This window comes from Oncorhynchus masou, unplaced genomic scaffold (assembly GCF_036934945.1).
Source record: "Oncorhynchus masou masou isolate Uvic2021 unplaced genomic scaffold, UVic_Omas_1.1 unplaced_scaffold_181, whole genome shotgun sequence".
Lineage (NCBI taxonomy): Eukaryota > Metazoa > Chordata > Actinopteri > Salmoniformes > Salmonidae > Oncorhynchus > Oncorhynchus masou.
Window position 1 is genome coordinate 2,062,257 of NW_027016550.1, and position 26,133 is coordinate 2,088,389.

A 26,133-nucleotide genomic window follows, 5' to 3' on the forward strand; every position below is an offset into this window, starting at 1 on the left:
CCTTCTCTCTCCCTCACCCCTCACCCTCTGAACCTCCAGCCCCCTCTCTCCCTCATCCCTCACCCTCTGAACCTCCAGCCCCTCTCTCTCCCTCATCCCTCACCCTCTGAACCTCCAGCCCCCTCTCTCTCCCTCATCCCTCACCCTCTGAACCTCCAGCCCCCTCTCTCTCCCTCACCTCACCCCTCACCCTCTGAACCTCCAGCCCCCTCTCTCTCCCTTACCTCACCCCTCACCCTCTGAACCTCCAGCCCCTCTCTCTCCCTCATCCCTCACCCTCTGAACCGCCAGCCCCCTCTCTCTCCCTCATCCCTCACCCTCTGAACTTCCAGCCCCTCTCTCTCCCTCACCTCATCCCTCACCCTCAACCTCCAGCCCCCTCTCTCTCCCTCATCCCTCACCCTCTGAACCTCCAGCCCCCTCTCTCTCCCTCATCCCTCACCCTCTGAACCTCCAGCCCCCTCTCTCTCCCTCATCCCTCACCCTCTGAACCTCCAGCCCCCTCTCTGTGATGTGATGTTGAGCCCTCGTTAGCACCGAGTCAAGGCTCTTCCCCCTAACAACCATGACAACAGAAAGCCCTTCTTTCCCTAACGACCATGACAACAGGAGGCCCTTCCCCCTAACGACCATGACAACAGGAGGCCCTTCCCCCTAACAACCATGACAACAGAAAGCCCTTCTTTCCCTAACGACCATGACAACAGGAGGCCCTTCCCCTAACGACCATGACAACAGGAGGCCCTTCCCCCTAACGACCATGACAACAGGAGGCCCTTCCCCCTAACAACCATGACAACAGAAAGCCCTTCTTTCCCTAACGACCATGACAACAGGAGGCCCTTCCCCCTAACGACCATGAGAACAGGAGGCCCTTCCCCCTAACGACCATGAGAACAGGAGGCCCTTCCCCCTAACGACCATGAGAACAGGAGCAGTGGGAAATGTACACACAACATAGATACACACCTGTGACAGCTCTCCTCTCAGCTGACCAGGATGGAACCTGGAGAACCCAACCCATTCTAGAACAGACCCACACTGCCTCCTCCCACTGGCTGAAGCACCTGTCACTCACCTCTGCATCACCTGGTCCAGCAGGAGTGATTGGTTATCCCTCAACGAGAGGCGTGGCAGATCCAGGAAGTGTATGCCCCCTCCCTCGGTGCCGACACACAGCAGGTCACATGACCTCAACAACAGCAGAACTGTCACACGGCTCGCACTGGAGACAACATCACACACATTATAACACACACATACATGTATGTCTCTGTGTATGTATGCGTTCCAAGTGTCTCACTGTGTGTGTGTGTGTGTGTGTGTGTGTGTGTGTGTGTGTGTGTGTGTGTGTGCATGTGTGCATGTGTACGTGTGTGTGGTGTGTGGTGTGTGTGCATGTGTGCGTGTGTGTGTGTACCTGCAGCTCTCTAGTCCAGGTCGTCCCAAGAGACTGTAGTTGCGTTTTTCTTCCAGGTAGACTACGCCCTCTCTCTTAGCCCCTCCCCTGTCCCGGGAAGCTCCGCCCAGCTCCCACAGGTGCAGCGTGTTGTCATCAAGCAGCGACAACAGACGGCCCTATCAGAGCACAATACCAGGATGACATCACAGACCAGGAAGGAGGGACTGAAGGGTGAATTTGTAAATAAAAATAAACCTAGCACCTAAAACCAGGGATGGACAACTTTGATGAGGGGGGCTACAAAATATCTGACCTCATCATGAGGGGCTGCAGTGGCTTGTGGGTATGCAGTCAACTGATTTGTGCAGTTAAACTATTTAAATCCCAACAGTGCAACAGTCAAATCCAGGATCACACGCCATCACACGTTTTTGTCAAATCAACAATCCCCTGCAAATTATGCGAGGGCATATTTAACCAATCACCACACTATTTCTGCAATAAAAACAGTCACATCGTTGCATTATTGCCTAAAACTGACCCCATCGGCGTCGTACAAAAAGAGGGCTTCCAATTTCAACCAATCCAGGACATTTAGGATACGCACGCGGCCACTAGATACGCACGCGGCCACTCTAGACACGTACGATGCCTTGGCAGGAACTAATGGGGATCCATAATAAACCCCAGGAAGAGTAGCTGAGCTAATGGGGGTCCATAATAAACCCCAGGAAGAGTAGCTGCTGCCTTGACAGGAACTAATGGGGATCCCTAATAAACCCCTGGAATAGTAGCTGCTGCCTTGGCAGGAACTAATGGGAATCCACAATAAACCCCAGGAAGAGTAGCTGCTGCCTTGGCAGGAACTAATGGGGATCCATAATAAACCCCAGGAAGAGTAGCTGCTGACTTGGCAGGAACTAATGGGGATCCATAATAAACCCCAGGAAGAGTAGCTGCTGCCTTGGCAGGAACTAATGGGGATCCCTAATAAACCCCAGGAAGAGTAGCTGCTGCCTTGGCAGGAACTAATGGGGATCCATAATAAACCCCAGGAAGAGTAGCTGCTGCCTTGGCAGGAACTAATGGGGATCCATAATAAACCCCAGGAAGAGTAGCTGCTGCCTTGGCAGGAACTAATGGGGATCCATAATAAACCCCAGGAAGAGCAGCTGCTGCCTTGGCAGGAACTAATGGGGATCCATAATAAACCCCAGGAAGAGTAGCTGCTGCCTTGGCAGGAACTAATGGGGGTCCCTTTTAAATTCAAATCTACCACATAATATGGTTCAATCAAGCCACGCCAACAAACTTTTCCCCTCAGCGCATTTTCATGACAAATTGGACAAAAATCATTGCATATTGTCATGAAATATTAAGATAGATAAAATCATTGCATATTGTCATGATTGTTGGAGCACAATAAAGCATTTTAGACTGCAGAAATAACTAAAACCAATGTGGAGGGACTGAAGGCATTATACCAGTAGCCTCTTTTTCCTTACCTTTATTTAACTAGGCAAGTCAGTTAAGAACACATTCTTATTTTCAATGACGGCCTGGGAACAGTGGGTTAACTGCCTGTTCAGGGGCAGAAAGACAGATTTGTACCTTGTCAGCTCAGGGGTTTGAACTTGCAACCTTCCGGTTACTAGTCCAACGCTCTAACCACAAGGCTACCCTGCCACACCACCTCCTCGAGGGCAAAACATTTGACTGGCCCCCATCCTGGAGGCAGAGAGGACATTTTGTTTCAAAGTAAATTGATCCGTAGACCTACTGAAAGAGGCTGTCCTTCTGGAAGGTTCTCCCATCTCCACAGAGGAACTCAGGGCAGCGTGCCGGCCGCTCGTGGCCCATTCCTGACCTAAATACTGGCTGAAATCCTGGAGAAATCCCAGATCTCTCAAAACAAAACCGAGGACCTCCTCGTCTAACCATATCTGTAGAAGAAGTGACCTAACAGTCTTACCTGTCCTTGGAGGAAGTGACCTAACAGTCTTACCTGTCCTTGGAGGAAGTGACCTAACAGTCTTACCTGTCCTTGGAGGAAGTGACCTAACAGTCTTACCCGTCCTTGGAGGAAGTGACCTAACAGTCTTACCCGTCCTTGGAGGAAGTGACCTGACAGTCTTACCTGTCCTTGGAGGAAGTGACCTAACAGTCTTACCCGTCCTTGGAGGAAGTGACCTAACAGTCTTACCTGTCCTTGGAGGAGGTGACCTAACAGTCTTACCTGTCCTTGGAGGAAGTGACCTAACAGTCTTACCTGTCCTTGGAGGAAGTGACCTAACAGTCTTACCCGTCCTTGGAGGAAGTGACCTAACAGTCTTACCCGTCCTTGGAGGAAGTGACCTAACAGTCTTACCTGTCCTACAAGAAGTGACCTAACAGTCTTACCCGTCCTTGGAGGAAGTGACCTAACAGTCTTACCCGTCCTTGGAGGAAGTGACCTAACAGTCTTACCCGTCCTTGGAGGAAGTGACCTAACAGTCTTACCTGTCCTACGGGAAGTGACCTAACAGTCTTACCCGTCCTTGGAGGAAGTGACCTGACAGTCTTACCTGTCCTTGGAGGAAGTGACCTAACAGTCTTACCCGTCCTTGGAGGAAGTGACCTAACAGTCTTACCTGTCCTTGGAGGAGGTGACCTAACAGTCTTACCTGTCCTTGGAGGAAGTGACCTAACAGTCTTACCTGTCCTTGGAGGAAGTGACCTAACAGTCTTACCCGTCCTTGGAGGAAGTGACCTAACAGTCTTACCCGTCCTTGGAGGAAGTGATCTAACAGTCTTACCGGTTCTACAGGAAGTGACCTAACAGTCTTACCCGTCCTCGGAGGAAGTGACCTTACAGTCTTACCTGTCCTACAGGAAGTGACCTAACAGTCTTACCTGTCCTACATGTCCTACAGGAAGTGACCTAACAGTCTTACCTGTCCTTGGAGGAAGTGTATCTGCGCTACGGCTGCAGTGTCTCTGTGTAGTCCTGTAAACTCCACCCCTGGAGATCCATAACTAACAGCACAGTCAAGGAATACAGCTATATACACACAGCTATATACACACAGCACAGTCAAGGGACACAGCTATATACACACAGCTATATACACACAGCTATATACACACAGCACAGTCAAGGGACACAGCTATATACACACAGCTATATACACACAGCTATATACACACAGCACAGTCAAGGAATACAGCTATATACACACAGCTATATACACACAGCACAGTCAAGGAATACAGCTATATACACACACAGCTATATACACACAGCTATATACACACAGCACAGTCAAGGAATACAGCTATATACACACAGCTATATACACACAGCTATATACACACAGCTATATACACACAGCACAGTCAAGGAATACAGCTATATACACACAGCTATATACACACAGCTATATACACACAGCACAGTCAAGGAATACAGCTATATACACACAGCACAGTCAAGGAATACAGCTATATACACACAGCTATATACACACAGCTATATACACACAGCTATATACACACAGCACAGTCAAGGAATACAGCTATATACACACAGCTATATACACACAGCACAGTCAAGGGATACAGCTAAATACACACAGCTATATACACACAGCACAGTCAAGGAATACAGCTATATACACACAGCTATATACACACAGCTATATACACACAGATATATACACACAGCTATATACACACAGCTATATACACACAGCTATATACACACAGCACAGTCAAGGAATACAGCTATATACACACAGCACAGTCAAGGGATACAGCTATATACACACAGCACAGTCAAGGAATACAGCTATATACACACAGCTATACACACACAGCACAGTCAAGGGACACAGCTATATACACACAGCTATATACACACAGCTATATACACACAGCACAGTCAAGGGATACAGCTATATACACACAGCACAGTCAGTTCACACAGCCACGGTGGGGCAAAAAAGTATTTAGTCAGCCACCAATTGTGCAAGTTCTCCCACTTAAAAAGATGAGAGAAGCCTGTAATGTTCATCATAGGTACACTTCAACTATGACAGACAAAATGAGAAATAAAATCCAGAAAATCACATTGTAGGATTTTTAATGAATTTATTTGCAAATTATGGGAGCAATTATTAGGAAATGGAAGACATACAAGACCACTGATAATCTCCCTCGATCTGGGGCTCCACGCAGGATCTCACCCCGTGGGGTCAAAATGATCACAAGAACGGTGAGCAAAAATCCCAGAACCACACGGGGGGACCTAGTGAATGACCTGCAGAGAGCTGGGACCAAAGTAACAACGCCTACCATCAGTAACACACTACGCCGCCAGGGACTCAAATCCTGCAGTGCCAGACGTACCCCCCTGCTTAAGCCAGTACATGTCCAGGCCCGTCTGAAGTTTGCTAGAGAGCATTTGGATGATCCAGAAGAAGATTGGGGGAATGTCATATGGTCAGATGAAACCAAAATATAACTTTTTGGTAAAAACTCAACTCGTCGAGTTTGGAGGACAAAGAATGCTGAGTTGCATCCAAAGAACACCATACCTACTGTGAAGCATGGGGGTGGAAACATCATGCTTTGGGGCTGTTTTTCTGCAAAGGGACCAGAACGACTGATCCGTGTAAAGGAAAGAATGAATGGGGCCATGTATCGTGAGATTTTGAGTGAAAACCTCCTTCCATCAGCAAGGGCATTGAAGATGAAACGTGGCCGGGTCTTTCAGCATGACAATGATCCCAAACACATCGCCCGGGCAACGAAGGAGTGGCTTCGTAAGAAGCATTTCAAGGTCCCGGAGTGGCCTAGCCAGTCTTCAGATCTCAACCCCATAGAAAATCTTTGGAGGGAGTTGAAAGTCCGTGTTGCCCAGAAACAGCACCAAAACATCACTGCTCTAGAGGATATCTGCATGGAGGAATGGGCCAAAATACCAGCAACAGTGTGTGAAAACCTTGTGAAGACTTACAGAAAATGTTTGACCTCTGTCATTGCCAACAAAGGGTATATAACAAAGTATTGAGATAAACTTTTGTTATTGACCAAATACTTATTTTCCACCATAATGTGCAAATAGATTCATTAAAAATCCTACAATGTGATTTTATGGATTTTTTTTTCTCATTTTGTCTGTCATAGTTTAAGCGTACCTATGATAAAAATAACAGGCCTCATCTCATCATAGACTACCATGTCTATATACCTGATCTACCTGTTGAATTAACTACTATTCACCACCACCATGTCTATATACCTGACCTACCTGTTGAATTAACTACTATTCACCACCATGTCTATATACCTGATCTACCTGTTGAATTAACTACTATTCACCACCATGTCTATATACCTGATCTACCTGTTGAATTAACTACTATTCACCACCACCATGTCTATATACCTGATCTACCTGTTGAATTAACTACTATTCACCACCATGTCTATATACCTGATCTACCTGTTGAATTAACTACTATTCACCACCACCATGTCTATATACCTGATCTACCTGTTGAATTAACTACTATTCACCACCATGTCTATATACCTGATCCACCTGTTGAATTAACTACTATTCACCACCATGTCTATATACCTGATCTACCTGTTGAATTAACTACTATTCACCACCATGTCTATATACCTGATCTACCTGTTGAATTAACTACTATTCACCACCACCATGTCTATATACCTGATCTACCTGTTGAATTAACTACTATTCACCACCATGTCTATATACCTGATCTACCTGTTGAATTAACTACTATTCACCACCACCACCATGTCTATATACCTGATCTACCTGTTGAATTAACTACTATTCACCACCACCACCATGTCTATATACCTGATCTACCTGTTGAATTAACTACTATTCACCACCATGTCTATATACCTGATCTACCTGTTGAATTAACTACTATTCACCACCACCATGTCTATATACCTGATCTACCTGTTGAATTAACTACTATTCACCACCACCACCATGTCTATATACCTGATCTACCTGTTGAATTAACTACTATTCACCACCACCATGTCTGTTGAATTAACTACTATTCACCACCACCATGTCTATATACCTGATCTACCTGTTGAATTAACTACTATTCACCACCACCATGTCTATATACCTGATCTACCTGTTGAATTAACTACTATTCACCACCATGTCTATATACCTGATCTACCTGTTGAATTAACTACTATTCACCACCACCATGTCTATATACCTGATCTACCTGTTGAATTAACTACTATTCACCACCATGTCTATATACCTGATCTACCTGTTGAATTAACTACTATTCACCACCACCATGTCTATATACCTGATCTACCTGTTGAATTAACTACTATTCACCACCACCACCATGTCTATATACCTGATCTACCTGTTGAATTAACTACTATTCACCACCATGTCTATATACCTGATCTACCTGTTGAATTAACTACTATTCACCACCACCATGTCTATATACCTGATCTACCTGTTGAATTAACTACTATTCACCACCATGTCTATATACCTGATCTACCTGTTGAATTAACTACTATTCACCACCATGTCTATATACCTGACCTACCTGTTGAATTAACTACTATTCACCACCATGTCTATATACCTGATCTACCTGTTGAATTAACTACTATTCACCACCATGTCTATATACCTGATCTACCTGTTGAATTAACTACTATTCACCACCACCACCATGTCTATATACCTGATCCACCTGTTGAATTAACTACTATTCACCACCATGTCTGTATACCTGATCTACCTGTTGAATTAACTACTATTCACCACCATGTCTATATACCTGATCTACCTGTTGAATTAACTACTATTCACCACCACCACCATGTCTATATACCTGATCTACCTGTTGAATTAACTACTATTCACCACCACCACCATGTCTATATACCTGATCTACCTGTTGAATTAACTACTATTCACCACCACCACCATGTCTATATACCTGATCTACCTGTTGAATTAACTACTATTCACCACCACCACCATGTCTATATACCTGATCTACCTGTTGAATTAACTACTATTCACCACCATGTCTATATACCTGATCTACCTGTTGAATTAACTACTATTCACCACCACCATGTCTATATACCTGATCTACCTGTTGAATTAACTACTATTCACCACCATGTCTATATACCTGATCTACCTGTTGAATTAACTACTATTCACCACCATGTCTATATACCTGATCCACCTGTTGAATTAACTACTATTCACCACCATGTCTATATACCTGATCTACCTGTTGAATTAACTACTATTCACCACCATGTCTATATACCTGATCTACCTGTTGAATTAACTACTATTCACCACCACCATGTCTATATACCTGATCTACCTGTTGAATTAACTACTATTCACCACCATGTCTATATACCTGATCTACCTGTTGAATTAACTACTATTCACCACCACCATGTCTATATACCTGATCTACCTGTTGAATTAACTACTATTCACCACCACCATGTCTATATACCTGATCTACCTGTTGAATTAACTACTATTCACCACCATGTCTATATACCTGATCTACCTGTTGAATTAACTACTATTCACCACCATGTCTATATACCTGATCTACCTGTTGAATTAACTACTATTCACCACCACCATGTCTATATACCTGATCTACCTGTTGAATTAACTACTATTCACCACCACCACCATGTCTATATACCTGATCTACCTGTTGAATTAACTACTATTCACCACCACCACCATGTCTATATACCTGATCTACCTGTTGAATTAACTACTATTCACCACCATGTCTATATACCTGATCTACCTGTTGAATTAACTACTATTCACCACCACCACCATGTCTATATACCTGATCTACCTGTTGAATTAACTACTATTCACCACCATGTCTATATACCTGATCTACCTGTTGAATTAACTACTATTCACCACCATGTCTATATACCTGATCTACCTGTTGAATTAACTACTATTCACCACCATGTCTATATACCTGATCTACCTGTTGAATTAACTACTATTCACCACCATGTCTATATACCTGATCTACCTGTTGAATTAACTACTATTCACCACCATGTCTATATACCTGATCTACCTGTTGAATTAACTACTATTCACCTCCATGTCTATATACCTGATCTACCTGTTGAATTAACTACTATTCACCACCACCATGTCTATATACCTGATCTACCTGTTGAATTAACTACTATTCACCACCACCACCATGTCTATATACCTGATCTACCTGTTGAATTAACTACTATTCACCACCATGTCTATATACCTGATCTACCTGTTGAATTAACTACTATTCACCACCATGTCTATATACCTGATCTACCTGTTGAATTAACTACTATTCACCACCATGTCTATATACCTGATCTACCTGTTGAATTAACTACTATTCACCTCCATGTCTATATACCTGATCTACCTGTTGAATTAACTACTATTCACCACCATGTCTATATACCTGATCTACCTGTTGAATTAACTACTATTCACCACCATGTCTATATACCTGATCTACCTGTTGAATTAACTACTATTCACCACCACCATGTCTATATACCTGATCTACCTGTTGAATTAACTACTATTCACCTCCACCATGTCTATATACCTGATCTACCTGTTGAATTAACTACTATTCACCACCATGTCTATATACCTGATCTACCTGTTGAATTAACTACTATTCACCACCACCATGTCTATATACCTGATCTACCTGTTGAATTAACTACTATTCACCACCACCATGTCTATATACCTGATCTACCTGTTGAATTAACTACTATTCACCACCACCATGTCTATATACCTGATCTACCTGTTGAATTAACTACTATTCACCACCATGTCTATATACCTGATCTACCTGTTGAATTAACTACTATTCACCACCACCATGTCTATATACCTGATCTACCTGTTGAATTAACTACTATTCACCACCATGTCTATATACCTGATCTACCTGTTGAATTAACTACTATTCACCACCATGTCTATATACCTGATCTACCTGTTGAATTAACTACTATTCACCACCATGTCTATATACCTGATCTACCTGTTGAATTAACTACTATTCACCACCATGTCTATATACCTGATCTACCTGTTGAATTAACTACTATTCACCACCACCATGTCTATATACCTGATCTACCTGTTGAATTAACTACTATTCACCACCATGTCTATATACCTGATCTACCTGTTGAATTAACTACTATTCACCACCACCATGTCTATATACCTGATCTACCTGTTGAATTAACTACTATTCACCACCACCATGTCTATATACCTGATCTACCTGTTGAATTAACTACTATTCACCACCACCATGTCTATATACCTGATCTACCTGTTGAATTAACTACTATTCACCACCACCACCATGTCTATATACCTAATCTACCTGTTGAATTAACTACTATTCACCACCATGTCTATATACCTGATCTACCATGTTACCTGATCTACCTGTTGAATTAACTACTATTCACCACCAATTAACTATCTATTCACCACCACCATGTCTATATACCTGATCCACCTGTTGAATTAACTACTATTCACCACCACCACCATGTCTATATACCTGATCTACCTGTTGAATTAACTACTATTCACCACCATGTCTATATACCTGATCTACCTGTTGAATTAACTACTATTCACCACCACCATGTCTATATACCTGATCTACCTGTTGAATTAACTACTATTCACCACCACCATGTCTATATACCTGATCTACCTGTTGAATTAACTACTATTCACCACCACCATGTCTATATACCTGATCTACCTGTTGAATTAACTACTATTCACCTCCATGTCTATATACCTGATTTACCTGTTGAATTAACTACTATTCACCACCACCATGTCTATATACCTGATCTACCTGTTGAATTAACTACTATTCACCACCACCATGTCTATATACCTGATCTACCTGTTGAATTAACTACTATTCACCACCATGTCTATATACCTGATCTACCTGTTGAATTAACTACTATTCACCACCACCATGTCTATATACCTGATCCACCTGTTGAATTAACTACTATTCACCACCACCATGTCTAAATACCTGATCTACCTGTTGAATTAACTACTATTCACCACCATGTCTATATACCTGATCTACCTGTTGAATTAACTACTATTCACCACCATGTCTATATACCTGATCTACCTGTTGAATTAACTACTATTCACCACCATGTCTATATACCTGATCTACCTGTTGAATTAACTACTATTCACCACCACCATGTCTATATACCTGATCTACCTGTTGAATTAACTACTATTCACCACCACCACCATGTCTATATACCTGATCTACCTGTTGAATTAACTACTATTCACCACCACCACCATGTCTATATACCTGATCTACCTGTTGAATTAACTACTATTCACCACCATGTCTATATACCTGATCTACCTGTTGAATTAACTACTATTCACCACCACCACCATGTCTATATACCTGATCTACCTGTTGAATTAACTACTATTCACCACCATGTCTATATACCTGATCTACCTGTTGAATTAACTACTATTCACCACCACCATGTCTATATACCTGATCTACCTGTTGAATTAACTACTATTCACCACCACCATGTCTATATACCTGATCCACCTGTTGAATTAACTACTATTCACCACCAGCATGTCTATATACCTGATCTACCTGTTGAATTAACTACTATTCACCACCACCACCATGTCTATATACCTGATCTACCTGTTGAATTAACTACTATTCACCACCATGTCTATATACCTGATCTACCTGTTGAATTAACTACTATTCACCACCACCATGTCTATATACCTGATCCACCTGTTGAATTAACTACTATTCACCACCACCACCATGTCTATATACCTGATCTACCTGTTGAATTAACTACTATTCACCACCATGTCTATATACCTGATCTACCTGTTGAATTAACTACTATTCACCACCACCATGTCTATATACCTGATCTACCTGTTGAATTAACTACTATTCACCACCACCATGTCTATATACCTGATCTACCTGTTGAATTAACTACTATTCACCACCACCATGTCTATATACCTGATCTACCTGTTGAATTAACTACTATTCACCTCCATGTCTATATACCTGATTTACCTGTTGAATTAACTACTATTCACCACCACCATGTCTATATACCTGATCTACCTGTTGAATTAACTACTATTCACCACCACCATGTCTATATACCTGATCTACCTGTTGAATTAACTACTATTCACCACCATGTCTATATACCTGATCTACCTGTTGAATTAACTACTATTCACCACCACCATGTCTATATACCTGATCTACCTGTTGAATTAACTACTATTCACCACCACCATGTCTAAATACCTGATCTACCTGTTGAATTAACTACTATTCACCACCATGTCTATATACCTGATCTACCTGTTGAATTAACTACTATTCACCACCATGTCTATATACCTGATCTACCTGTTGAATTAACTACTATTCACCACCATGTCTATATACCTGATCTACCTGTTGAATTAACTACTATTCACCACCACCATGTCTATATACCTGATCTACCTGTTGAATTAACTACTATTCACCACCACCACCATGTCTATATACCTGATCTACCTGTTGAATTAACTACTATTCACCACCACCACCATGTCTATATACCTGATCTACCTGTTGAATTAACTACTATTCACCACCATGTCTATATACCTGATCTACCTGTTGAATTAACTACTATTCACCACCACCATGTCTATATACCTGATCTACCTGTTGAATTAACTACTATTCACCACCACCATGTCTATATACCTGATCTACCTGTTGAATTAACTACTATTCACCACCACCATGTCTATATACCTGATCTACCTGTTGAATTAACTACTATTCACCACCATGTCTATATACCTGATCTACCTGTTGAATTAACTACTATTCACCACCACCATGTCTATATACCTGATCCACCTGTTGAATTAACTACTATTCATCACCACCACCATGTCTATATACCTGATCTACCTGTTGAATTAACTACTATTCACCACCATGTCTATATACCTGATCTACCTGTTGAATTAACTACTATTCACCACCACCATGTCTATATACCTGATCTACCTGTTGAATTAACTACTATTCACCACCACCATGTCTATATACCTGATCTACCTGTTGAATTAACTACTATTCACCACCATGTCTATATACCTGATCTACCTGTTGAATTAACTACTATTCACCACCACCACCATGTCTATATACCTGATCTACCTGTTGAATTAACTACTATTCACCACCACCATGTCTATATACCTGATCTACCTGTTGAATTAACTACTATTCACCTCCATGTCTATATACCTGATTTACCTGTTGAATTAACTACTATTCACCACCACCATGTCTATATACCTGATCTACCTGTTGAATTAACTACTGTTGAATTCACCACCACCATGTCTATATACCTGATCTACCTGTTGAATTAACTACTATTCACCACCATGTCTATATACCTGATCTACCTGTTGAATTAACTACTATTCACTGTTGAATTAACTACCACCACCATGTCTATATACCTGATCTACCTGTTGAATTAACTACTATTCACCACCATGTCTATATACCTGATCTACCTGTTGAATTAACTACTATTCACCATGTCTATATACCTGATCTACCTGTTGAATTAACTACTATTCACCACCACCATGTCTATATACCTGATCTACCTGTTGAATTAACTACTATTCACCACCACCATGTCTATATACCTGATCTACCTGTTGAATTAACTACTATTCACCACCACCATGTCTATATACCTGATCTACCTGTTGAATTAACTACTATTCACCACCATGTCTATATACCTGATCTACCTGTTGAATTAACTACTATTCACCACCATGTCTATATACCTGATCTACCTGTTGAATTAACTACTATTCACCACCACCATGTCTATATACCTGATCTACCTGTTGAATTAACTACTATTCACCACCATGTCTATATACCTGATCTACCTGTTGAATTAACTACTATTCACCACCATGTCTATATACCTGATCTACCTGTTGAATTAACTACTATTCACCACCATGTCTATATACCTGATCTACCTGTTGAATTAACTACTATTCACACTCACCACCATGTCTATATACCTGATCTACCTGTTGAATTAACTACTATTCACCACCACCATGTCTATATACCTGATCTACCTGTTGAATTAACTACTATTCACCACCATGTCTATATACCTGATCTACCTGTTGAATTAACACCACTATATATTCTACCTGTTGAATTAACACCACCACCATGTCTATATACCTGATCTACCTGTTGAATTAACTACTATTCACCACCACCACCATGTCTATATACCTGATCTACCTGTTGAATTAACTACTATTCACCACCACCATGTCTATATACCTGATCTACCTGTTGAATTAACTACTATTCACCACCACCATGTCTATATACCTGATCTACCTGTTGAATTAACTACTATTCACCTCCATGTCTATATACCTGATCTACCTGTTGAATTAACTACTATTCACCACCTCCATGTCTATATACCTGATCTACCTGTTGAATTAACTACTATTCACCACCTCCATGTCTATATACCTGATCTACCTGTTGAATTAACTACTATTCACCACCATGTCTATATACCTGATCTACCTGTTGAATTAACTACTATTCACCACCATGTCTATATACCTGATCCACCTGTTGAATTAACTACTATTCACCACCACCATGTCTATATACCTGATCTACCTGTTGAATTAACTACTATTCACCACCACCATGTCTATATACCTGATCTACCTGTTGAATTAACTACTATTCACCACCACCATGTCTATATACCTGATCTACCTGTTGAATTAACTACTATTCACCACCACCATGTCTATATACCTGATCTACCTGTTGAATTAACTACTATTCACCACCACCATGTCTATATACCTGATCTACCTGTTGAATTAACTACTATTCACCACCATGTCTATATACCTGATCTACCTGTTGAATTAACTACTATTCACCTCCATGTCTATATACCTGATCTACCTGTTGAATTAACTACTATTCACCACCACCACCATGTCTATATACCTGATCTACCTGTTGAATTAACTACTATTCACCACCATGTCTATATACCATGATCTACCTGTTGAATTAACTACTATTCACCACCATGTCTATATACCTGATCTACCTGTTGAATTAACTACTATTACCATGTCTATATACCTGATTCACCACCACCACCATGTCTATATACCTGATCTACCTGTTGAATTAACTACTATTCACCACCACCACCATGTCTATATACCTGATCTACCTGTTGAATTAACTACTATTCACCTCCATGTCTATATACCTGATCTACCTGTTGAATTAACTACTATTCACCACCACCACCACCATGTCTATATACCTGATCTACCTGTTGAATTAACTACTATTCACCACCACCATGTCTATATACCTGATCTACCTGTTGAATTAACTACTATTCACCACCACCATGTCTATATACCTGATCTACCTGTTGAATTAACTACTATTCACCACCATGTCTATATACCTGATCTACCTGTTGAATTAACTACTATTCACCTCCATGTCTATATACCTGATCTACCTGTTGAATTAACTACTATTCACCTCCATGTCTATATACCTGATCTACCTGTTGAATTAACTACTATTCACCATGTCTATATACCTGATCTACCCACCACCACCATGTCTATATACCTGATCTACCTGTTGAATTAACTACTATTCACCACCACCATGTCTATATACCTGATCTACCTGTTGAATTAACTACTATTCACCACCACCATGTCTATATACCTGATCTACCTGTTGAATTAACTACTATTCACCACCATGTCTATATACCTGATCTACCTGTTGAATTAACTACTATTCACCACCATGTCTATATACCTGATCTACCTGTTGAATTAACTACTATTCACCACCATGTCTATATACCTGATCTACCTGTTGAATTAACTACTATTCACCACCATGTCTATATACCTGATCTACCTGTTGAATTAACTACTATTCACCACCATGTCTATATACCTGATCTACCTGTTGAATTAACTACTATTCACCACCACCATGTCTATATACCTGATCTACCTGTTGAATTAACTACTATTCACCACCATGTCTATATACCTGATCTACCTGTTGAATTAACTACTATTCACCACCCACCATGTCTATATCACCACCACCACCTGATCTACCTGTTGAATTAACTACTATTCACCACCATGTCTATATACCTGATCTACCTGTTGAATTAACTACTATTCACCACCACCATGTCTATATACCTGATCCACCTGTTGAATTAACTACTATTCACCACCATGTCTATATACCTGACCTACCTGTTGAATTAACTACTATTCACCACCATGTCTATATACCTGATCTACCTGTTGAATTAACTACTATTCACCACCATGTCTATATACCTGATCTACCTGTTGAATTAACTACTATTCACCACCACCATGTCTATATACCTGATCTACCTGTTGAATTAACTACTATTCACCACCACCATGTCTATATACCTGATCTACCTGTTGAATTAACTACTATTCACCACCATGTCTATATACCTGATCTACCTGTTGAATTAACTACTATTCACCACCACCATGTCTATATACCTGATCTACCTGTTGAATTAACTACTATTCACCACCATGTCTATATACCTGATCTACCTGTTGAATTAACCTACCTGTTGAATTCACCACCACCATGTCTATATACCTGACCTACCTGTTGAATTAACTACTATTCACCACCATGTCTATATACCTGATCTACCTGTTGAATTAACTACTATTCACCACCATGTCTATATACCTGATCTACCTGTTGAATTAACTACTATTCACCACCATGTCTATATACCTGATCTACCTGTTGAATTAACTACTATTCACCACCATGTCTGTATACCTGATCTACCTGTTGAATTAACTACTATTCACCACCACCATGTCTATATACCTGATCTACCTGTTGAATTAACTACTATTCACCACCATGTCTATATACCTGATCTACCTGTTGAATTAACTACTATTCACCACCACCATGTCTATATACCTGATCTACCTGTTGAATTAACTACTATTCACCACCACCATGTCTATATACCTGATCTACCTGTTGAATTAACTACTATTCACCACCACCATGTCTATATACCTGATCTACCTGTTGAATTAACTACTATTCACCACCATGTCTATATACCTGATCTACCTGTTGAATTAACTACTATTCACCACCACCATGTCTATATACCTGATCTACCTGTTGAATTAACTACTATTCACCACCATGTCTATATACCTGATCTACCTGTTGAATTAACTACTATTCACCACCATGTCTATATACCTGATCTACCTGTTGAATTAACTACTATTCACCACCATGTCTATATACCTGATCTACCTGTTGAATTAACTACTATTCACCACCACCATGTCTATATACCTGATCTACCTGTTGAATTAACTACTATTCACCACCACCACCATGTCTATATACCTGATCTACCTGTTGAATTAACTACTATTCACCACCATGTCTATATACCTGATCTACCTGTTGAATTAACTACTATTCACCATTCACCACCTACCACCATGTCTATATACCTGATCTACCTGTTGAATTAACTACTATTCACCACCACCACCATGTCTATATACCTGATCCACCTGTTGAATTAACTACTATTCACCACCATGTCTATATACCTGATCCACCTGTTGAATTAACTACTATTCACCACCATGTCTATATACCTGATCCACCTGTTGAATTAACTACTATTCACCACCATGTCTATATACCTGATCTACCTGTTGAATTAACTACTATTCACCACCACCATGTCTATATACCTGATCCACCTGTTGAATTAACTACTATTCACCACCATGTCTATATACCTGACCTACCTGTTGAATTAACTACTATTCACCACCATGTCTATATACCTGATCTACCTGTTGAATTAACTACTATTCACCACCATGTCTATATACCTGATCTACCTGTTGAATTAACTACTATTCACCACCATGTCTGTATACCTGATCTACCTGTTGAATTAACTACTATTCACCACCACCACCATGTCTATATACCTGATCTACCTGTTGAATTAACTACTATTCACCACCACCACCATGTCTATATACCTGATCCACCTGTTGAATTAACTACTATTCACCACCACCATGTCTATATACCTGATCTACCTGTTGAATTAACTACTATTCACCACCACCATGTCTATATACCTGATCTACCTGTTGAATTAACTACTATTCACCACCACCATGTCTATATACCTGATCTACCTGTTGAATTAACTACTATTCACCACCACCATGTCTATATACCTGATCTACCTGTTGAATTAACTACTATTCACCACCACCATGTCTATATACCTGATCTACCTGTTGAATTAACTACTATTCACCACCACCATGTCTATATACCTGATCTACCTGTTGAATTAACTACTATTCACCACCACCACCATGTCTATATACCTGATCTACCTGTTGAATTAACTACTATTCACCACCACCACCATGTCTATATACCTGATCTACCTGTTGAATTAACTACTATTCACCACCATGTCTATATACCTGATCTACCTGTTGAATTAACTACTATTCACCACCATGTCTATATACCTGATCTACCTGTTGAATTAACTACTATTCACCACCATGTCTATATACCTGATCTACCTGTTGAATTAACTACTATTCACCACCACCATGTCTAAATACCTGATCTACCTGTTGAATTAACTACTATTCACCACCATGTCTATATACCTGATCTACCTGTTGAATTAACTACTATTCACCACCATGTCTATATACCTGATCTACCTGTTGAATTAACTACTATTCACCACCATGTCTGTATACCTGATCTACCTGTTGAATTAACTACTATTCACCACCACCACCATGTCTATATACCTGATCTACCTGTTGAATTAACTACTATTCACCACCATGTCTATATACCTGATCTACCTGTTGAATTAACTACTATTCACCACCATGTCTATATACCTGATCTACCTGTTGAATTAACTACTATTCACCACCACCATGTCTATATACCTGATCTACCTGTTGAATTAACTACTATTCACCACCACCACCATGTCTGTTGAATTAACTACTATTCACCACCACCACCACCATGTCTATATACCTGATCTACCTGTTGAATTAACTACTATTCACCACCATGTCTATCATCTATACCAGATCTACAGAAACATAAAAGTTGTCCATGATCATTGTGTGTCTACAGTGTCTTACCCATAATTACTGAAACTCTCTGACACACAGGGAGCCGGGCTGTGTATTCGTCCAGTGATGCGTAAGGGAAGCGCTAGCGAGGATAAAGAGATTTCACGGTCTGAATAACGACCAACAGAATCATTGTCCTCAACTCTGACACATTTAGAGCTAGCTACTACATAATCCAGCATTGCTAGAGCTAGCTACAACATAACTACAACACACAACTAGAGCTAGCTACAGCATAACCCAGCACATCTAAATCTAGTTACAGCATAACCCAGCACATCTAAATCTAGTTACAACATAACTACAACACACAACTAGAGCTAGCTACTACATAACTATAACACACAACTAGAGTTAGCTACTACATAACTATAACACACAACTGGAGCTAGCTACAGCATAACTACAACACACAACTAGAGCTAGCTACTACATAACTATAACACACAACTAGAGCTAGCTACTACATAACTATAGCTAGCTACTACATAACTATAACACACAACTAGAGCTAGCTACAGCATAGCTACAACACACAACTAGAGCTAGCTACAACATCAGTGACCAAGATGGCGTAGCAGCAAGACGTGTTTGTTTTTGTCTCGTGTAAATATTAACAAAAATATTCAGCTTTTTTCTGTATACATTTCAATCTCTTTTTCCATTTTCTAATTAAATACCTTCCTGCAACCCGCCTTCCACAACGTGGTACAGATCTGCTATTTTATAGACCATATAACTGGAATCTCCATCAGTAGCCAGCCTTCAGTGGCCAGCCTTCAGTGGCCAGCCTTCAGTGGCCAGCCTTCAGTGGCTAGCCTTCAGTGGCTAGCCTTCAGTAGCTAGCCTTCAGTGGCCAGCATTCAGTGGCCAGCCTTCAGTAGCTAGCCTTCAGTAGCTAGCCTTCAGTGGCCAGCATTCAGTGGCCAGCCTTCAGTAGCTAGCCTTCAGTAGCTAGCCTTCAGTGGCCAGCCTTCAGTGGCCAGCCTTCAGTAGCCAGCCTTCAGTAGCCAGCCTTCAGTGGCCAGCCTTCAGTGGCTAGCCTTCAGTGGCTAGCCAGCTAATCAGCTACTAGCTATTTAGTCATTGTTAGCCACTGTTAGCAGTCTTTACCTTAAGCTCAGACACCAGCCGCTTTAGCCCGGATAGTCCAGATAATATCTGCCAGTCTACACAGAGTGAAATCATCCCTGACCATATCGGACTGCTTTCTTTCTCTCCACTACATCACCGGATTCCTGCCGAAGGCTCTGGACCATTACACCGGAGAGCAAACGAAGTACACCAACTACACTACCTCTCTTGTCAACTGGCCTGGACCCTTTGTCCACACGGAGCCCCTCCCATCCATCCCAACTGGCCTGGACCCTTTGTCCACACGGAGCCCCTCCCATCCATCACAACTGGCCTGGACCCTTTGTCCACACGGAGCCCCTCCCATCCATCACAACTGGTCTGCTGACGTATTTCTACCGATGTCTCAACCGGCATCGTTGGTGATAATCCATCTGCTAGGCCCGGCCCGCTAGCTTCCTGAACGCCGTGCCTCCCGCTCGCCTAGCGTAGTGACGACTGCAGAGCGGCTCCATGCTTCGTCCGTTGCCGTTTGTTGGACCCTATGACCATTCGGCTCCACAGCTGATGCCTACTGGACAGTTCATTAACACGGTACATCATTCTGTTTACCTGTCGACCCCAGCCTCGAACTCAGGCCCCGTGTGTAGCTAACTGACCCCTCTCTGCCCATTCATCGCTATTTACCTGTCAGCCCCAGCCTCGAACTCAGGCCCCGTGTGTAGCTAACTGACCCCTCTCTGCCCATTCATCACTATTTACCTGTCAGCCCCAGCCTCGAACTCAGGCCCCGTGTGTAGCTAACTGACCCCTCTCTGCCCATTCATCGCTATTTACCTGTCAGCCCCAGCCTCGAACTCAGGCCCCGTGTGTAGCCAACTGACCCTCTCTGCCCATTCATCACTATTTACCTGTCAGCCCCAGCCTCGAACTCAGGCCCCGTGTGTAGCTAACTGACCCCTCTCTGCCCATTCATCGCTATTTACCTGTCAGCCCCAGCCTCGAACTCAGGCCCCGTGTGTAGCCAACTGACCCTCTCTGCCCATTCATCACTATTTACCTGTCGACCCCAGCCTCGAACTCAGGCCCCGTGTGTAGCCAACTGACCCTCTCTGCCCATTCATCACTATTTACCTGTCAGCCCCAGCCTCGAACTCAGGCCCCGTGTGTAGCCAACTGACCCCTCTCTGCCCATTCATCACTATTTACCTGTCAGCCCCAGCCTCGAACTCAGGCCCCGTGTGTAGCTAACTGACCCCTCTCTGCCCATTCATCACTATTTACCTGTCAGCCCCAGCCTCGAACTCAGGCCCCGTGTGTAGCTAACTGACCCCTCTCTGCCCATTCATCACTATTTACCTGTCAGCCCCAGCCTCGAACTCAGGCCCCGTGTGTAGCTAACTGACCCCTCTCTGCCCATTCATCACTATTTACCTGTCAGCCCCAGCCTCGAACTCAGGCCCCGTGTGTAGCCAACTGACCCCTCTCTGCCCATTCATCACTATTTACCTGTCAGCCACAGCCTCGAACTCAGGCCCCGTGTGTAGCTAACTGACCCCTCTCTGCCCATTCATCGCTATTTACCCGTTGTTGTTGTTGTTGTCTAAGCTGTTTACACGCGGTTGTCTTAGCCCTCCCAATCAACACCTGTCTTTATGTCTCCCTCTAATGTCAATATGCCGTGTATACTGTTGTTTAGGTAGTTTGTATACTGTTGTTTAGGTAGTTTGTATACTGTTGTTTAGGTAGTTTGTATACTGTTGTTTAGGTAGTTTGTATACTGTTGTTTAGGTAGTTTGTATACTGTTGTTTAGGTAGTTTGTATACTGTTGTTTAGGTAGTTTGTGTACTGTTGTTTAGGTAGTTTGTATACTGTTGTTTAGGTAGTTTATATACTGTTGTTTAGGTAGTTTGTATACTGTTGTTTAGGTAGTTTGTATACTGTTGTTTAGGTAGTTTATATACTGTTGTTTAGGTAGTTTGTATACTGTTGTTTAGGTAGTTTATATACTGTTGTTTAGGTAGTTTATATACTGTTGTTTAGGTAGTTTATATACTGTTGTTTATGTAGTTTGTGTACTGTTGTTTAGGTAGTTTGTATACTGTTGTTTAGGTAGTTTGTGTACTGTTGTTTAGGTAGTTTATATACTGTTGTTTAGGTAGTTTATATACTGTTGTTTAGGTAGTTTGTATACTGTTGTTTAGGTAGTTTGTGTACTGTTGTTTAGGGTAGCTGTCATTGTTTTGTTTTACTGCGGAGCCCCTAGTCCCGCTCTACATGCCTAAAGACTGGAAAGCGGCCGCGGTCATCCCCCTCTTCCAAGGGGGAGACACTCCAGACCCAAACTGTTACAGACCTGTATCCATCCTGCCCTGCCCATCTAAGGTCTTCGAAAGCCAAGTGAACAAACAGATCACCGACCATCTCGAATCCCACCGTACCTCTTCTCCGCTTCGCAATCCGGTCACGGGTGCCCCTCAGCCACGCTCAAGGTCCTAAACGACATCATAACGGCCATCGATAAGAGACATTACTGTGCAGCCGTCTTCATCGACCTTGCCAAGGCTTTCGACTCTGTCAATCACCACATTCTTATCGGCAGACTCAACAGCCTCGACACAGGTAGTAGAGGTACACAGTCCATCATCTCTCTCACACACAGATCTGTCAACCCACCCAGCCTCTGGCTCAAGTCCGTCTCAGTCAGGCCAAGCAGCCCCTCTCTCTCACACACAGACCCAGCCAACCCACCCAGCCTCTGTCTCAGTCAGGCCAAGCAGCCCCTCTCTCTCACACACAGACCCAGCCAACCCACCCAGCCTCTGTCTCAGTCAGGCCAAGCAGCCCCTCTCTCTCACACACAGACCCAGACTCTGGCTCATGTCTGTCTCAGTCAGGCCAAGCAGCCCCTCTGGAGAACCAACCCACACACCTCTTAACAGAGCCTGCAACAATAGCCTACTGAGCTCAGAGCAACAGGATGGGTGTGTGAAGTAGGGGCGATGAATGAGGAAAGAGGAGGGAATTCAACTTTGAGTCTATAAGAAGAAACTGGCTGAAGGAGAGCAGAGCGAGAGGTGGAGAGGGAGCGAGGTGGAGAGAGATGGCGAGCGAGGTGGAGAGAGATGGCGAGCGAGGTGGAGAGATGGCGAGCGAGTTGGAGAGAGATGGCGAGCGAGTTGGAGAGAGATGGCGAGCGAGTTGGAGAGAGATGGCGAGCGAGTTGGAGAGAGATGGCGAGCGAATTGGAGAGAGATGGCGAGCGAGTTGGAGAGAGAGGGCGAGCGAGTTGGAGAGAGATGGCGAGCGAGTTGGAGAGAGATGGCGAGCGAATTGGAGAGAGATGGCGAGCGAGTTGGAGAGAGAGGGCGAGCGAGTTGGAGAGAGAGGGCGAGCGAGTTGGAGAGAGAGAGAGAGCGAGCGAGATGGAGAGAGAGCGAGCGAGGTGGAGAGAGAGAGCGAGCGAGTGAGGTGGAGAGTGAGAGCGAGCGGGAGAGAGAGAGCGAGCGGGAGAGAGAGAGCGAGCGGGAGAGAGAGCGCGAGCGGGAGAGAGAGAGCGAGCGGGAGAGAGAGAGCGAGCGGGAGAGAGAGCGCGAGCGGGAGAGAGAGCGCGAGCGGGAGAGAGAGCGCGAGCGGGAGAGAGAGCGCGAGCGGGAGAGAGAGCGCGAGCGAGCGAGGTGGATATAGAGAGCGAGCGAGCGAGGTGGAGAGAGAGCGAGCGAGCGAGGTGGAGAGAGAGCGAGCGAGCGAGGTGGAGAGAAGCGAGCGAGCGAGGTGGGAGAGAGCGAGCGAGCGAGGTGGAGAGAGAGAGAGCGAGCGAGGTGGAGAGAGAGAGAGCGAGCGAGGTGGAGAGAGAGAGAGCGAGCGAGGTGGAGAGAGAGAGAGAGCGAGGTGGAGAGAGAGAGAGCGAGCGAGCGAGGTGGAGAGAGAGAGAGAGCGAGCGAGCGAGGTGGAGAGAGAGAGAGAGAGAGAGCGAGCGAGCGAGGTGGAGAGAGAGAGAGAGAGAGGTGGAGAGAAGGGTGGAGAGAGAGAGGTGGAGAGAAGGGTGGAGAGGGAGCGAGCGAGGTGGAGAGGGAGCGAGCGGGAGAGAGAGAGCGAGCGGGAGAGAGAGAGCTAGCGAGCGAGCGAGGTGGAGAGAGAGAGCGAGCGAGCGAGGTGGAGCGAGCGAGGTGGAGAGCGAGCGAGCGAGGTGGAGAGAGAGCGAGCGAGCGAGGTGGAGAGCGAGCGAGCGAGGTGGAGAGAGCGAGCGAGCGAGGTGGAGAGAGCGAGCGAGCGAGGTGGAGAGAGAGAGAGCGAGCGAGCGAGGTGGAGAGAGAGAAGCGAGCGAGCGAGGTGGAGAGAGAGAGAGAAAGCGGCGAGGTGAGAGAGAGAGAGAGAGCGAGCGAGCGAGGTGGAGAGAGAGAGAGAGCGAGCGAGCGAGCTGGAGAGAGAGAGAGAGCGAGCGAGGTGGAGAGAGAGAGAGAGCAAGAGAGCGAGGTGGAGAGAAGCGAGGTGAGAGAGAGAGAAGAGCGAGCGAGGTGGAGAGAGAGAGAGCGAGCGGCGAGGTGAGAGAGAGAGAGCGAGCGAGCGAGGTGGAGAGAGAGAGAGAGCGAGCGAGCGAGGTGAGAGAGAGCGAGCGAGCGAGGTGGAGAGAAGGGTGGAGAGAGAGAGGTGGAGAGAAGGGTGGAGAGGGAGCGAGCGAGCGAGGTGGAGAGAGAGCGAGCGAGTGAGGTGGAGAGAGAGAGAGAGTGAGCGAGCGAGGTGGAGAGAGCGAGCGAGCGAGGTGGAGAGAGCGAGCGAGCGAGGTGGAGAGAGCGAGCGAGCGAGGTGGAGAGAGCGAGCGAGCGAGGTGGAGAGAGCGAGCGAGCGAGGTGGAGAGAGAGAGAGAGAGGTGGAGAGAAGGGTGGAGAGGGAGAGAGGTGGAGAGGGAGAGAGAGGTGGAGAGAATGGTGGAGAGGGAGAGAGGTGGAGAGAAGGGTGGAGAGGGAGAGAGGTGGAGAGAAGGGTGGAGAGGGAGAGAGGTGGAGAGAAGGGTGGAGAGGGAGAGAGGTGGAGAGA

General features: G+C 43.6%; 1 protein-coding gene across 1 annotated transcript in view; it reads right to left on the reverse strand.

The window, feature by feature from the left end:
- LOC135538774 (lethal(2) giant larvae protein homolog 1-like) overlaps positions 1 to 26,133 on the reverse strand; it is a 109,750-nt gene that overhangs the window by 56,541 nt on the left and 27,076 nt on the right. Inside the window, exons 3-5 of the mRNA XM_064964690.1 lie at positions 4,336 to 4,417; positions 1,421 to 1,578; positions 1,079 to 1,225 (exon numbers count right to left, since the gene is read on the reverse strand). Coding sequence (XP_064820762.1) covers positions 1,079 to 1,225; positions 1,421 to 1,578; positions 4,336 to 4,417 — 387 coding nt within the window. The remainder of the gene's footprint in view (positions 1 to 1,078; positions 1,226 to 1,420; positions 1,579 to 4,335; positions 4,418 to 26,133) is intronic.